The following is a 17452-nucleotide window of genomic DNA, read 5'->3' on the forward strand; positions in this document are numbered from 1 at the left end:
AGGTCGACAAAATAATTTATGTGCATAAATTCCCCGAATTAGTTCATTATCATCACAGCCCACGGTTTGCTACATATTGTGAATATATACCGATATTTCACTAGGATATTGTTCTAAAAATATGAAATACATAAGTTCACTTGATTTATGGTTATAATATATTTAAAAAAATCTTATAAAACTCAATAATAATTAGCATTTAATATCTATAGCATTTTCAACAACTTTTTTACTCAGAAAAGTTTGAAAAATTCTGCGATTTTTTCTACAACATGTTTTTGAAAAAAATCGTCATCATATTCAACCATACTTTGGATATTATCCATATGATCACTTCCATTCACGAAACAAATTAAACATTTTTAATTTTTGCGGTATGTAGTAAAGATTGCACCTCAATGTTCAAATTCTTCCCGATTACTAGTTTTCCATCCTTCATTCTGCATCCAAATTTATTCGAACACTTCTGAATCGTTTTTAAAACTGTTTCCTTAGTGTCATGTTTCTTTATCAGAAGAACAGTAGTGCCATCCTCAGAAATAGCTATAAAATAGAAGAAATAAGGTTTTCTGAATTTTGTTGCATGATGTCATATTACCGTCCGCCACACAACATAGATATTGGTGACATGTATCGACAAACATTTTGCATTCTCCCATATTTACACCATGCTGTTCCTTCAACGAACGGAGTACAAGTCCCACTATAGCTCTTTTACTTTTCAGATAATTCCATGTCGTCGTGGCTTGTAAAATCATATCGCATTTCTTCCATTTATTAGACTCCTTACAGCCTATGATCTCCGGAACAAACTTCGTAAGGATCCGTCCCATAGTTATTTCCTCCATGTCTGTTATCGATGTACTGGAACTCAATTGTTCTCTTGTGGCTTCCGTTACCTTAATAATAAATTTTTAAATGAGATTTATATTTGAAATCCACATATATAAAAAAAAAGACACACACACACACACACACACACACACACACACACACACACACACACACACACACACACACACACACACACACACACACACACACACAGACACACACAGAACATAGAGAGTGGTAAGGCCACCTGGAAAGCCGGCAATGCGCTGGCACGATACCATGGTGTTCTTCTAAAAAAGCGAGTCACGATGTTTGGTGCTGCAAGGACACGCAGCTAACCTCGAGGGTGCGTTGTGCACTAGCCCCCCTTTGAAGCATTACTTTCTGGTTATACCGAAGGGACGATGGGCTTGGCGGCAATGGAAACGGTTTTGCGGGTCGGGGAAAACAGTCCTGCCTCCCTCGTTTGCTGTTGGAGGTAGTCCCTAACCCCACACTTCCTTGACGTCTGTTTAGGACCCAGCAAGTCTGTTGAGCAGATTCCCCCTCCATTTCTTAGAAGAACAAAAAACACACACACACACACATACACACAAATACATACACACAGACACACACACACACATTCAACAAAAAATTCGCTTTTGCAGCAAAAACAAGCTTATTCAGCTTAAATTGTTAGTTGTGATACCACACACACATACGCATACACAGATACGCACACTTCACACACACCTACATGCACATACTCACACAACGCGCGCACATTACCGTACATCTCGCATTGAGCTAAGAAGTTAGGTATTAGCACGCATTAGTGTTACGTATGAGTCTCTGGCCAAACAAAATATATTACCTTATATTTGGATTCAATCGTGGTACAATCGTGAGTTACATCTTCCGACTCTTCCATAGCGGTTACTGCTTCTTCGCCATAATCATGCTCTACTTCGATGCATTGTGTGACTTTTCGACGACAATAACCAGGTTTATTCCTCGCCTTTTTCATTCGAAGAGAAGACATAGTTTTTTCTTGAATCATTTTCTGCATGAAAAATCCAGGATCATCCCCAGTAAAGGCACGCATATGTTGCTCTTGCCAAGTATATCCGTCGTTATGCTGTAGCACTGTTATGAACACCCTTCGTTGATACGAACCTCGGCTCATAGTGTCCACCCTTTTGCCAACATTGTACTTACTTAACCTACAGTATAAATTTTCAACCCTAGGAACAAAAAAAAAGTGTTGCTGATAGCTTGCTATTAACTTGAGGATGTAAGTACTTACAAATTACTTGTTCTGTTTTCATTAATGAATTCTGCCTTAGCAGCTGTCTTCTCTATCACTACAAGTATTTTATTCCAAATCCCAGCTTGATCCAAACTTGAAATTAAGTTGTCACAGTCATCGTTCTCCCCTTCTTTGATAGTGCAAAAATAATCACGACAGTTGAGATGACTCCCAAATGCATGGAATGGAGCATTACGGATGTCATGTCGCAAACCTTCTACATCCAAGCCATCAGTATTTTCAGCACAATACTTAATAGCGGCCCTAATTCCTCTGGTGGTTCTATCGATGCATTTGCTCACAACCACCGCAAATTGCTTTGGGCACTTAATCTACACACAAAAAATATATAAAAAAAAAACATTAAATAGTTTATTATTTAACGAAACGGAATAATTAATTCTTGAACAGTACATATAGGGGTGAATTGAATTTGACATATTCTGTGTACACAATTTTTAATAGCATCTTAGTTGCCATGGATTATGGTCTTCCCACAGGTCTGTCATATTAATAGAAGCATAAGTACTAGAACGTTAGTGGCACTGTAGTCATTTAAATTATTTTGTCAAATTATGCTTCAACAAGCTTCAATTGGCCATAATTTATGCATCATGTTGTAGTGCATGTTTAGTTTCATCACCAACATCGGATTGACACTTGTAGTACCGGTACTTTGGCTGCCAGGACAGGGCCGGATTTAGTCGGAAGGGGGCCCCGGGGTCGACAGCTTGTGGGGCCCCCAAAATGTACAAAATAGGTTGGTTTTAGTACATAAAATTTGTGGGGACCCGGGGCCAATGCTGAATGATATTTTTTTAATACGCTTGAGCGCGCTCATTTGACCCTATGTGACCATACAGCCCATACAATTATCCAAAATAATCGATACAATTGTTTTACTATGTTTTGTCCTAGAGTAGTTTCGATTTTTCTTATAACAATTTAATAAAATAGGCAGAGCAATTGTAACGTTTATTGAGTTCAGATTGTCAGTGTAAAGTGAAGTGAAAATGTTATACAAACAATGTGTTTCTCACACCAAAAAATTATGAATATTACAGGTGGTGTATTTCAATAAAATGACACAAAACCACATGACATAAACAGAATCGTATATTTTTCAATGTCAGATGATTTAAAATTACATGACACGGAACCTAAACACAGCACCCGCTGCAACGCACCTAACGCACAAGCAGTTAATGACTTGATGCAGTGAAATACTTGTTCAGTGCAAATCGTGGAACCAGTTTTACTTCGATCATACCTCTTTCAAGAAACGAAGATAGCTGAGTGGTAGCGTGCCGGGCTCTCACTCAGCGGACTTATGTTCGATTCTCGTTCTGATCAATCAATTTTTAAAGTTGTGATCGAGGTTGTGATGTAAAATTAAAGTACCACCTAATTTTACGTCAAAAATGACGCTCGTAGATGTCGGTGTCACAGCACCTAAAATTACATGATTATTTTTAGGTGTGTACGATATGTTTCTTCAGTTGTTGCCAAGACTGTTGTTGCCATTTAACACTCTCACTCAAACGAATAAACCTAACTTAAGCCTCAGTGCTTCAAAAGGTCCTCGAGACAGTGCTTTTGTAAATATATCAGCAACTTGATCTTCAGTTCGATCAATCTTGAAGAGACCTCCCTGAATTTTCTAACGGATGAAATTATTCCGAATATCAACGTGTTTCATTTGCTTGTGATCCTGGAGCTCTTCAGCTATTTTAATGCACGATTGGTAATCCTCAAATAGCTCCACCGGGGAATTCATAGAAATGTCGAACTCAATTAACAAGATCCTCAACCAAATTGCTTCGCAGATTGCTTGACTGAGTGAAATGTATTCCGCTTCGGTAGATAAAAGCGCCACAGTAGATTGCTTCCACGTTGTTCACGACACTGTTGAACCGAGTTGCCGAGTTGAAATTGACTTGCGATCGTCCATGTCGTTACCCCAACCAGCATCAGCATATCCAACTAACGGTTGTGCTTTCTTACTTGGATTATAAATCAGCCCATAGTCGACAGTTCCACGTAGGTATCGAAATACACGCTTCAAGTGACTCCAATGAACATCCGTTGAGACAGCTTAGAATCTATTGAAGTAGTTCACGGCAGCATTATTGTCCGGCCTGGATGTTAAAGTTAGAAAAGTCAGACATCCAATCAACTTTCATCACGCTTAATCCTAAACACCCGCTTGTAGTCAATGACGTTCTTCTTCAGTGGCTTTGATACAAGCTCCCATGTTTTGTTCTTGTTTAAGGACTCCTAATTCGTTTTTGATAGCTCTCACAGTGCCCCCAGACGCGAATATTGTCGAACTTTCATGAACCTCCGTGGTTTTCTCACGAAAAGGAAGCTTAGAGCACCAAAAAGTAGAAGGTTGTATCCGAGACACGACCGCCAATTGGACGTAGGATTACGTGAAGTGTAAAAGATTTTATTTTGAAACTCTGAATATGTTCCCTGGGGCTGATTTTCAAAATTTGGGCTGTAAATTCAATCTGGGTTGGAATATCCTCGGCATGTTCGCATATCCTGAAAATAAATGGGCAAAAACCTGTGCTGCTATAAACTCATTTCGGTTTATAACTATAAGCACCGTAAGAAAGAAACAGAAGATCAGTAAACAACAACCTTGATAACAAATTCCTCCATGAATATTTGGTGGCACTGAAAAGGGCCGTTTGTTTATGTTTTTTTCTTCCTAAGCAATGGAGGGGGAATCTGCTCAACAGACATCCTGGGTTGTCCAGGAAGTGCGGGGTTAGGGATCACCTCCAACAACAAACGAGGGAGGCAGGACTACATCCCCGACCCGCTAAACCGTTTCCATTGCCGCCAAGCCCATAGTCCCTTCGGTACAACCAGAAAGTAATGCTTCAAAGGGGGTCCAGTGCACAACGCACCCTCGAGGTTAGCTGCGTGTCCTTGCAGCACCGAACATCGTAACTCGCTTTTTTAGAAGAACACCATGGTATCGTGCCAGCGCGTTGCCGGCTTTCCAGGTGGCCTTACCACGCCCTATGTCCTCGGAAGGTGGGAAGGGTCGACTTCGCGCCTGCTTCCCTCTGCACGACTGGTATCAAGAATGATGATGCCGCATGCACCCCAAATTGACCTTTCTGCGATAGGGCCTATTCGCCAGCACTCAGAGGGACTTGCCGACGCGGTGCCTACGCCTGCCCCAGCCTTGACGAGGACCCCTTTCCGTCCTCGGGCTCGGAACCCGCCCGGTTGACCAACGCCGCTAAAGCGACGATACCATGTTGTTCTTCACGCGGCCACTTGTTCGATAAAAGGATCGAGTTCGACCACAGAGCATGACCACCGGTATGACCCATGAAGCCGACTCCGATCCCTTGGACCACCTCTTATTTGCGCCTGAACTAGCCATCCTTGAGTCCACGCGCCACCTTCTGTGTAGCTCCGAGACGATTTGGGCGATAGTCGATAAAACGGCGTTCCAGCCAACTTCATCTTTACACATCCTCTGAACTCGGTTGTCCGGGGTAGTGTCCAGACCACATGTGGCAAGCATGTGGTCACGCATTGCGCGAAAACGTGAGCACATGAACAACACGTGTTCCGCCGTTTCCTCTAAACCTGCGCACACCAAACACTCGGGCGAGGCCGAGCAAGCCAGCTGCGTTACCTGCACTATGATTTTGCAGCACGCTTAAACGCCGGGCACATCGGACCTCCCATGGGGTGCTTGCTGTTCACAGCTTTGCTGGAACAAATCAAACAATTGGGAGAGTTCGTGCAGCATTGTGCCTTATGTCCCTCCAATCCGCAGCGTCGGCAGAGATTGCTTCTGTCAGGGCCTTTGCAGTCCCATTGCTTGTGCCCCGGTTCCAGGCACTTGAAGCAAACTTCGGGTTGCTTGTATATGCCCACAGGGCATACCGACCATCCCACCTTGACGCTCCCTAACTTGACCACCTTGGAGGCGTCCGCTGCAGATAGCCGAACCAATGCTACCTGCGTCCCTGCCGGACCTTTCCGTAGCCGAACGGCTGCGGTGGGCGTCTCCACTTCACACTGTCGCCGCAGTGCCGTGACGAGCTCTTTGACTTCGGTGATCTCGTCCAGGTCTTTAACCCTCAGATTCACCTCCGTCGTGAGTGCCCTCACCTTGACCGTCTCGCCTAGGACTTTCTCCGCCAACTTCTTCTAGGCGGCGCCCTTTTGCGAGACGCCCCGCTTCAGCTCGAGGATCATATCGCCCATCCGGGTACGTTATATTCGACGTTCGTCGGCGCCGAGTTCACCGAGCTTGACGTCACTCCTCATCGCCTTCAAGACGTCCGAGTACTTAGCCTCGTCCGTCTTGATGACTAGTGCATCGCCCCTGGAGCGATTGGCGCCTACCCTAGACTTCTTGCTACCTCATTCGCCTGGGCCTTCTTTTCGGCCCTTGACGTCTTCGGTTTCCTCTTGTTCTTGACCAGGGTCCAGGAAGCGTCACCCCCCTCTATTTCCCTGGTCTGGTGCGGCTGAGAGCTCTCAGCCTGCCGTAACCCCTTACCACCGTCTTTCCTGGGTGGACGAACCTTTCCGTTTTGGAGCGGCCCCCAGAGATCTCGGTTGGAGCAGTCACCCCCGACGTACCAACAAATACTTGAGCCTCAGTCTGGGTAGACTTTGGTACCACCGTCTTCGCTGGCACGCCTTCGGTCGATTCGATCTTGCCCGAGTCCGCGAATCCTTGGGCCTCCGTCTGGGTAGACCTCGACTCCACGGATTTCATGGGTTTACGCTTGGCCGTCCCGACCGCCCTCTCCAGCTTGGCGTTCAGCATCGACTTTCGAACAACCCCCATTTTTTATTGTAATAGTCCCATTTATCATTCATTTTATCGTGGAAAACCATTATTTCTCATGTGATTTTATTGTCAAAATTCCATTATATTCAATGGTAAAAACTTTGTTTTAAATGGTGCTGGAACAATAAAAATTATGATATTTTAATGATATTTTTTATCCGGGGCCCTTATCCGGTAGCCGACGACACACTACCTTTGGCCGCTTTCAACTTGGCCCGATAACTCCGTGCACGATCAGCGTCCGTCCTTGGAAGCTTTGTGGGTGCGTCCGATTGTTGATCCCTTTCACGCTTCCTGGAATCGCATTTATACTTCGCTGCCAGGTATTGCGACATCGCACTGTATTCACTAGTATCGAATAAACTTCTTCTAAGTACAACTAATGTTTGTCACTTCACCGTTGTGATACGAGACACTAACTGTATATCGAAAAAAAACCTGAAAATTGCATCATGTTAGCAATCGAAAGTGATGTCTGTGCTAGAGAATGCATGCATATAGAATGCCAGTCTAATTAGAAGGAATAATTTTTGGCTGTTACGCCCTTTTCAAATGTTGGTCTAGATTTGCACTTTGAAGAAGCAAAAGAAGAAGAAGAAGGGAAGAAGAGGCCCTGGTTATGTACGAAAGCACTGGCATCAAACGAACGATAGGCGGAGCAAGCAACCCGATGCCAATGTGCGGCTCCCAAAGGGGCTGGGCCTCGGACTCCATGCAAACATTCCAGTTCGAGACAGCAACACGTACGGACGTGTTTTTTGCTCGCGCATTTTTTCGAAGTATTTTTTCTCGTTCTTTCGCTGTTTACGTTTTCGCTTGTCGCGTTGGCGTTATTTTCTCCCGGACCCGTCATGGGAGACTCGGTGGCCGATTCGGTCGCTGGAAAAGTGCCTAAGCGCACTGCTCTTGGAGGCGCGGGTAACCCCTCCAAGCAGCTTTTGCAGAGCAACGTGTTCTCGCCGTTGCCGCTTGATGACGCCGGCAATCAGCCGAAAAAGAGGAAGAAGCAGCAATCGCAGCTGCCGCAGGTGCAACCGGAGCGGAAGGAGAAGTGCCCGCCCGTGTTTGTGAAGGGCGATCCGCCGGATTTACGACCAAAAATTCGCCAGCTGATCGCTAAGGGGCTGAAATGTACTTTTCGGCTCTGCAGCGAGGGCGTGAAAGTGATGCCGGCCAACAGGGACCATCATCAATCCGTCGTGGAGTTCCTTGAGGTCCACAAGTATGAGTACTACACTCATGACCACCCCAGCACGAAGCCGCTCAAGGCCTTGCTGCGAGGACTTCACGACATGAAGGAGGAAGAGCTCCAAGCAGAGCTTGAAAGTTGCGGACTGAAGCCAGTAGCCGTCCACAAGATCGCTCGTCACGACAAGGCGAGGAAATATCGCGACCAGCTTTACCTGATCCATCTGGAGCACGGTTCCACTACCTGGAAGGACCTGAAGCTGGTTGGCGTTATAAATTACACCGTCGTTGACTGGGAGCGATATCGGCCAGTGCACCGCGATGTCACGCAATGCACCAACTGCTTCAATTTCGGGCACGGCACCAGGAACTGCCGCATGAAGCCGCGCTGCAACAAGTGTGGCGAACCCCATCCGACTGACGAGTGCGACAAAATGGAGGTGGCCGATCCCAAATGCGCCAACTGTGGCGACAAACATCGGGCCACCACAAAGGGCTGCCCAAAGCGAGCCGAGTTCCTGGAAATCCGGAAGAAGGCTTCCACCAGGACCATTCCGAAGAAGAACCGTGTTCCTGTAATCAACGAGGTGAACTTTCCAGCTATCCCGGCTCCCCGTCGTGTGATTCCAATACTCCCACCGCTACAGCCGCACAAGCGACTGGCAGCGGCAGCTGCATCGGTCCAAGCTCCAGCATCGTCGGCACCATCCACCAGCGAATTACCCCCGCTTCCTCCTCCTGGGTTCCGTCGGCAGTCGGAGAACGAAGCCGTCCCACCGGAAGAATCTGCCCCGCTGTACACTCCGGAGCAACTGATGCCGATCTTCGCGCAGCTCGCCACTCGACTGCGCGGCTGCAAAACCCGATTCGACCAGGTCTTCACACTTGGCATGTTCATCATTGAAAATGGCTGCTAGGGTGGGCCTGGTCAACTGGAACGCTTGCTCGCTAAAGAGCAAAACAATCGAGCTGAAGGATTTCCTTGAGGAGAAGGAAATAGACGTGGCGTTCATCACCGAAACGCACCTAAAACCGGAGGTGAACATCAACATCCCGGACTTTCGCATCGTGCGACTCGACCGGCCGACCAGGGGAGGTGGTGTGGCCATCGCTCTTCGCTACAACATCAACTGTCGTCTGCTTCCAAGTTTCCAGCTCAGTGTCATTGAGGCCATCGGTGTCGAAATCACCACTTCGGTCGGCACAATCGCGCTCATCGCGGCGTACTGTCCAACGCAAGCCAAAGCCGGCGATGGATCATCGGCTGCCCTTCGGAGGGACATCGTCAAGCTGATGCGGAGGCAAGGCCAGTATATCATTGCCGGCGACTTGAATGCCAAACATCAAGCCTGGGGCAACAGTCGCGGCAATCGAAATGGCACCATCTGGAGCAACGACATGGAGGAAGGCCACTACACGATCCTGAGCCCGGATTCCCCCACTCGGCTGAGTCGGTCCGGTGCCCACGCAACGCTCGACCTCTACGTAACAAACCTGAGTGACCACGTCTCGCAGCCGGTTGTATACCAGGAGCTCAGTTCGGATCACTATCCGGTGGTGGCGGAACTGGGCTCCTCGGTCAATCGGCACCAGCAGTTACGGCGGAACTACCACCGAGTGAACTGGCAGCGTTTCCAGCAGTGCGTCGATAACACCGTCGACTACGAGGTGCGTCCGGAGACGCCGGAAAGTATCGACCGCCAGCTGTGCGCTATCGAGGAGGCGATCACGGCGGCCCGAGAGCAACACGTACCGACGGCTCGGCAGGTAAGCAACTCCTTAAACATCGATACACTCACCAAAGATTTGATTCGATTGCGGAATGTCACTCGCAGGCAGTTTCAGCGTACTGGACTGCCTGAGCTTAAGGCACGCTGCAATCGAATCACTAAAATTATCAAGGCCAGAATGGTGGACCTCAAAAATAACGACTTCTCGAATAAGATCCGCACTCTCCCAGATTATGCTAAGCCGTTCTGGAAAATGACCAAAATTCTAAAATCCAAGCCTCGGCCCATTCCACCTTTGATCCCACTAGACAATAATGGCTCAAAGGATCGCTTGATAACTCCTGCAGAGAAGGTCGCTGAAATAGGTCGTCACTTCGTCAGCTCACACAATCTTGGGCAGAACATCGTCAGTCCACACGAAGCAGCCGTCAACGAGCATGCTAACAACATCCATTTGATTCCCAACGACTTCTCGGAGGAGTTGGAGATCTCAGCTGACGAATTGACGGCCTATATCAAATCGTCGAAGAACATGAAGGCCCCAGGCTTCGACAGCATCCTGAATCTCGAGCTCAAACACATGAGTGCTCCGTTCTTTGAGCACCTCTCGCTGATCTTTAATCAGTGTCTCCGGCTTAGCTACTTCCCATCGTCCTGGAAGTCAGCGAAAGTCATCCCCATCCGGAAGCCTGGGAAGGATCCTTCCTCCCACAAAAGTTATCGACCCATCAGCCTTCTCTCAGGGTTATCCAAGCTATTCGAAAAAGCTATTCATCATCGGTTACTTGAGTCTGCCGAAAATCTCAACATCTTGCTCGAGGAACAGTTTGGTTTCCGACGCGGTCGGTCAACTGTATACCAACTGACCCGAGTTACCAACGTCCTCAGACGGAACAAGTTTGTCTCGAAAACATCCGCCATGGCCTTACTCGATGTCGAGAAGGCATTTGACAATGTATGGCATGATGGCCTGGTGTACAAACTACAACGCTACAATCTTCCCAGCTACCTGGTGAAAATCATCAACAATTACCTGTCGGCAAGGACATTCCGGGTCTCAATCAGCGGAGCGAGTTCCAACGCGCACAACATCGTCGCAGGCGTTCCCCAGGGCAGTATCCTCGGGCCCCTGCTTTTCAATCTGTTCACCTCCGACATGCCAGAACCTCCAGAAGGCGGCATTCTGTCTCTGTTCGCAGATGACACATCCATCGTCTACAACGGTAGAGTGATCAGAGCGCTAGTGGCAAAACTCCAACGAGGCCTGGATGCCCTGACAGAGTACCTCACCAGCTGGAAGATCTGTATCAACGCGGCGAAGACCCAGGTCATCATTTTCCCCACTCCAAATCCCTAAACTTGTTCCGCCTGGGGACTGTAAAATCATCCTCAATGGCACGACCGTGGAATGGGCCAATGAGGCCGGCTACCTTGGCTTGACCCTCGACAGCAAGCTTATTTTCAGGCAACAGGTTGACAAAACGGTGACAAAGTGTAACGTCTTGTTGAAACTACTGTACCCTTTGATCAACCGCCGGTCGTCATTGTCCCTGAAAAATAAGCTTGCTGTCTACAAGCAAATCATCCTCCCTGTGATCGAATATGGCATGCCGGTCTGGGAGAGCTGCGCTAAAACCCACCACCTCAAACTTCAACGGGTCCAAAACAAATTCCTGAGGATGATCCTCAACACCCCTCCCAGGACAAGAACTTCCGAGGTCCACCGTCGGGCCGGAATAAAACCTTACATGAACGCTTTGGTGAGTGTAAAGAAAGTTTAGGGTCCGTTGCTTGCATTCGGATCAGGCTCCAATTAGGGCGCTAGTTCCAATCTAGGTTATCAAATTTCTTATTGTAAATATTAGTGTACATAGTAGTTAGGTTATCAAATTTAAAAAAACACACCAGCGCCTCCTAAAGGCCGTCATGATATATCATATTAACACTTAAATAACAATGTAAACATAAAAATTTAAAATTGAAGTTGGAGGGCCAAGCCGGCCGAGCACTGTACATGTAAAAAATAATTGTAGAACAGAAAATGAAACAATAAAGAAGAATTTTACTACTACTACTACTCCATGCAAACGTATGCTTGCCAGCCGAAGTCTGGTTTTCTCGACAGAATCGGCAGGACAATTGCATCGCAGTGCCAAACCAGACATCACCGGCGGTGGAAAGGCTGCGGAAAAGGCAACAGCGATGATAGTTGCTACGGCAGCGATGTTGATTGCTACAAGCGGCGGCAGCAAGGCTCAGAGAAACATTATCAAGGGCTTCTCATCGAAGGCGTTGAGCATTATAAAGAACCTCATAAACGACATCTTCGTGCGTATCGAGCTGGACAAGCCCGCCGTCTCAGAGCGTTTCAAAGTCGTCACCAAGTAAGTCAGTTCCTTGTGAATGAACGAGGACGTAGCTCTACTTGAAACGGCCCTTTTCAGGGCCACAGTCCCACTCAAAGAGGAGAGGAGATTTCGTAACGCGCACGCCGGAAATCAAAATTTTGATATAAATTTCCACTTCACTGCTACTGATGCCACTGTCAGGTAATTTATGATTTGACGCTGGAACACGATAGACGTCATCCATTCTAATACATTGTTTTGCGACGTCTCCCTGCAAGGAGCGCATAGGCTGCTACCGACAAAGAATTTCGCCCGTCACCAAGTTATTATGATTTGCATTTTTTTTGCAAATTTTTGTCTCGGCTCAACCTCTCTCGTGTAAAATTACGATTTTGTTTCCAATTTCTAATAATAAACAGCAAGAATACCGAAATCAGAATCTTGGGAAAATCTCATTTGACTGTTAACGCAACTCAATGATGTGAGTCGTCATTATTGCACATAAATTTGGAGTGTTTACTTCCCGCGCTTTTACTGCTACCTATTCCAGCTTTCTACCGTCGCCAAGCGGTTGGGATTTCTACTTTGAAGATAATATTTCGGCTCTACCTTCTCTTGCGTACAATGGTAGATTTGACAAGAATCGATTTTGATCCACAATGCGTCTTCCTAATCTCTCGTAGCAAACAAACGATAGTCCGTACCTTGCGTAAAAATTTCACTTGACTTCTGCTGCTGTTGGACAGTCATTTGGTAATTTTCTGCTAAGTAGCCACTATTAAGAAAACATTTTTAGTGACGCCACTGGTATCCGGGGACCGTAATCGACGCCATTTTTACAATCAACCCTTTCTTTTCATAAAATTTTGGTCCTAAGAAGAACCGATTTTCTTTTCACAATGCGCCACTAACAGTAACTAGGAGTGATAAGAAAATTATTTTGAGCTTTTTAGTGGAATGTCTTCACTTGTCATAAGACGAGTTAATACAATCCCATTGAATTCCACCACTTAATTGTATCTTGACAGATACGTATTTCGACCTCAACAGTAAGGCCGTCTTCAGTGCCTCGTACTTGACTCGACTTAACTAACTAGGTAACTAGGAGATATTCCGCAGATTGCTGCTTTTGACGATGGCCTCTCGATCCGCTTTCTGCTGAGACTGCTGCTACGGGCATTATCGTTGTGTCCGCTCTCCGAGAAAACTTAAATGAACTGAGGATTAGAGTCGAGCCCGTAAGTCCCAACAAACATTCACTAGTTGAACTAACATCAGTGTGATGATTTAATTCAGCGCTGTGTTGAATTATGTCTGTACTATTTCTTATCACAACTTCTGTTAAAGCTTTGTTCACACAATTTTGGCGAAGTTATACAATCACAACATCTTATTTTGAAAAACAACTTTATTAACTGATTCGTTAAGCCTTCAATAAGCATTTTACTAAGCCTCAATTTAGCTACATGTGAATTCTTCCAAAATAATAACGCATAGAAGGTAACATCAGTAAGATCTCCAATGAACGTATTTTGAAGTAATTTCTATTTTCATATAATAATTTTAAAATTTTCCTAAATCGGGTCTCGAACTGCTGTCATTTGATCATCCGCCGGTAACTTTGTCATCCGCGCCATCCTTGATTTGTTAGATAGGATTCACTCAATGCATAACATAAATAATCTTATTGCTGAATATGAATCATAATCGGACTCTTATTCAATAAGTCGATCTGTCAAAATACAGTTTTTTAATAACTGTACAAGATTTTTATTTCAACCATTGTTCAGCAAATCATAACCATCGCACTTTAGGAAAAATACGTAAAAATAATGTCGATAAACGATAAAATAAAATCCGTCCCCAATACTATTTATGAATTTATGAAAATAAAATCAATGTATATTCGGCCTACCTCAGAATCTCTTAATAATCGGTTGCGATATGAATGTCAAATGCTAAGATTATTCCAATTTCGTCGCAATAAAGATCAACATCCATGCGATAATATTGGGATTCCACGCATCAAAGATTCAATAATTTTCCGATGTTATTCAACGGCGTTATGTCCGGCTTTTAGTAAATTTAGTTCCGCATGAATGCATGATTTTTTTATTGCTTTATTGCAGTTTTGTTCGTTATAATCTCCGACAGCTTAATAAATCACGAATATAAAAAGCATGTCTTGAAAATAAATCATTATTTTCCATATAAATCAAATTTCCCAGATCTATAGTATCCATATTTTCTCTCAAACTTAAAAAGCATTATGTTTTTTCCCACTGTGCGATAGATCAGATAAATGTGAAATCCAATGGTTAAGAAGGACAAAGGTTAAGAAGGATGTCAAATGCCTGCTTATTAACTTACTATTCAAACTCAATTCGACCACCCTTTCAAAGCATCACATCATAGTCGAACAGAGAACTTTAAAAATCATTAGTTCAGCACATTGTTAAACTTCCCCAATGTGCTGAAATGTGATAAAACGAAAACGTAAGTTCGACTCCAATTAAAGGTAGTAAACAAATAAATAGGCCATGTCGAATATTAGTTAGATTAAATGCTGAAATGAAATCTGTCTAGCAAATTATTCAGCATCCATTTTATTCAGCTACAAAGATCACAAATAAACAATAATTCAACCTAGATGCTTATTCGTAGCTTGTCGTTGTTTGTTGGGGTTGCACGATTTTGATGTCTGTGCTTGCGATGCACATACGCGATTGGTTGGTTTACCGATTTTTCAGTGCCTGGTAAAATTCATTTTTTCAATAGTTTAGCACCTTGAATGCATTTTTTCGATAGTTGAGCAAAATCTTAAAAAGTTCATCGATCGATTAATACCAAAATATTTAAAATCGGTTGAAAGACGGCTGAGTTATTAGCCCATACTTCCTGACCACTTTTCGTGACAGTCTCAGATTTGAATCTACAGAATGACCCCCCTATCTTCCTGAAGGACGTTATCCTACGTCAAACAAACTCAAAAAACCACGTGGTTCTGGAGCTACACCCCCCGCCCCTCACCCATGTGGCTTATCGTCCTAATTTTCCAGACTCCCCCTCCCCCATATATAACCACATGGTTTCTGGACGGTCCCTAACTGATTCCTGATTATTATTGAATTTGATAACGATCAGAAATTGCGTTCAAAAGTTATGGAGAAAAATGATGGATCCAACCAACCGGTTGGTTTATTGGCGAGAAAGGCAGTGTTATTTATTACTAGGTGAATTTTATTTCGGTTTTTATTGATCAATCTGAAATCCTCCAATATTAATATTTTCAGAGCTTTTAAGTTTCAAGCGGATTTTCCTCACTTTCCCACCCACTTCGAACTTATCATTGAACGAGAACAGCCTCCAGCATCAGCGACCATCATCAAACGAACAAGCTTGGAAAGCTTTTTATTTATACACCTCTACACACCTATGTATTGCAATGCGGTTCGGGCATTTTACTCTCAGCGCTCTTACGGCATCGATTGTCGAAAATCACATACACAAAGACTATAGGGGAAAGTAGAAAAAACGGACGTTGCGCAAAATGCATTAGCGATCCGATAACTGCAAGATTGTTGCAATTATCGAATTGTAGTTAAAAAGCATTGCAGTTAAATGACTTGCAGTTATCGAAACGTCTACTGTAACAGCCAAGATGTGTGTGAGTCTTCTGCAGCCCATTGATGAAAAGTTCTGCAAATTTATTGTATTTGAAAAACGGGTATGAAATGCAGCAACTCAATTTATTTGAAAATGGTCATTGATCGTTGGTCTGAGATCACCTAATAATGTCAACCATTATGCACCAGCAATTGGAAACCTCTGGTCCGTGAAAATACTCATAATCGTATTGGTATAGGGCGCTGCAGTCTCGCATATTATGTCGTTTGAGACTTGATTCGTCCCGATGGCAAACTCATCCCCCAGACCCCCATACGTGGTTCATCAGAAAATACAGTGCGCCTACAAGGTGCGGCAGTCGCCGCGTCAGACAGGCCCATTTTTGGATATATGGCTCCCGGCACCCCCACTGCACCATCGGTGAGGTTCCTCTTTACGCAGTAGGCAATGACATCATCGGAAGCCGTTCAGGAATATTCATTAGCGAATGGAGAATCGCAACAAATCGTATTCAAAGTGATGATGATTTTCTTAAATGATATTGGGGTTAAAAATCCTTACATCCCGTGACTGAGGGAGGTGGGTGTAATGCAATAATTGAATCAGGGTCCACGGCAGAATTGGTAAGCTGGTTAGCATTAATTTATGTGCTTTACCCGATGACGTCTTTGCTTTCCTTATTTTTACGGAAGCTTCCAGCTGTTGGTGTATGAGTGAAAAGTAAAAAAATGAAGAGAGATCTGTGAACATATCAAAAGCATATGGCTGTAGGATGAAACGCTTACACAGAAAAGCATTTTATTCTATTTATTATTATTTTTATCTCCAAAGGCTAAATTTCCATCAATTTGATTTATGAATAGGTATGTGCTAGAAGGGGTCATCCAGACATCTGTGGACATATTTTCTACGATTCTCAAACCTCACTCCCCTCTGCAGTTCTTAAGCTTTAAGCACATATGATATTTTTGTATGAATAATTTATAAAATTTGTTAAAACAGGTGGACTCATTTCTGTAATAACCACATGTTAATTTTGTTCTCATATATTTCTACATTCTACATCGACCATGTAGAACATCCTAGATACGAATAAACATACTATTATTGTCTATCCGGAATAAATATATACCGCTTTTTATACCGAAGTTGGATTTTTCTCCAGATACAGGCAACTTTCCCAACTTCGGAAGTAGTGCGCTGGATTCGCCTGAAGATGCGCTAAACAACGCATCAATTAGTTTGACAAATAAAACTCCGGAAAAAGTTCGGTTCGGAAGTCCCGACTCCGAATTCTAACTTGGTGCTACGCCGACAATATACGAAATTTAGGTGTACAAAATTCTGTTACTATTTTGTATGGCAAGTTTTGGTTAGCTACCCTATTCTGTAAAGCATGCCGGCTCACCACCACCACACATTTGTATGAGCTTTTGCATCATGATGGCGGTGCGCGACTCTCTCGGCTCTCTCGCCACCAAACGCCGCGCGCGCGGCGGCTGCCGCATCGTTCGATCATCGATCCGCGAAAACCCGAATCACCACCCGGCGGCATCAGCGTGTTGGTGGTGGAGACCGTCCGTGATCCCGACTGTGT

The 17452-nt window shown here is 44.7% G+C and overlaps 1 protein-coding gene across 1 annotated transcript; it reads right to left on the reverse strand.

The window, feature by feature from the left end:
• Window positions 1-352: 352 nt before the first annotated feature.
• On the reverse strand, window positions 353-2480 carry LOC134222408 (uncharacterized). The gene is made up of 4 exons (XM_062701560.1): window positions 2123-2480; window positions 1691-2060; window positions 599-899; window positions 353-543 (listed from the first exon to the last, which is right to left on the reverse strand). Exons 2-4 carry the CDS (start codon window positions 2000-2002, stop codon window positions 353-355), a joined length of 804 nt encoding a protein of 267 aa, XP_062557544.1. The 5' UTR covers window positions 2003-2060; window positions 2123-2480.
• Window positions 2481-17452: the final 14972 nt, after the last annotated feature.

Source organism: Armigeres subalbatus, chromosome 3 (assembly GCF_024139115.2).
Source record: "Armigeres subalbatus isolate Guangzhou_Male chromosome 3, GZ_Asu_2, whole genome shotgun sequence".
In the NCBI taxonomy this organism is placed as follows: domain Eukaryota; kingdom Metazoa; phylum Arthropoda; class Insecta; order Diptera; family Culicidae; genus Armigeres; species Armigeres subalbatus.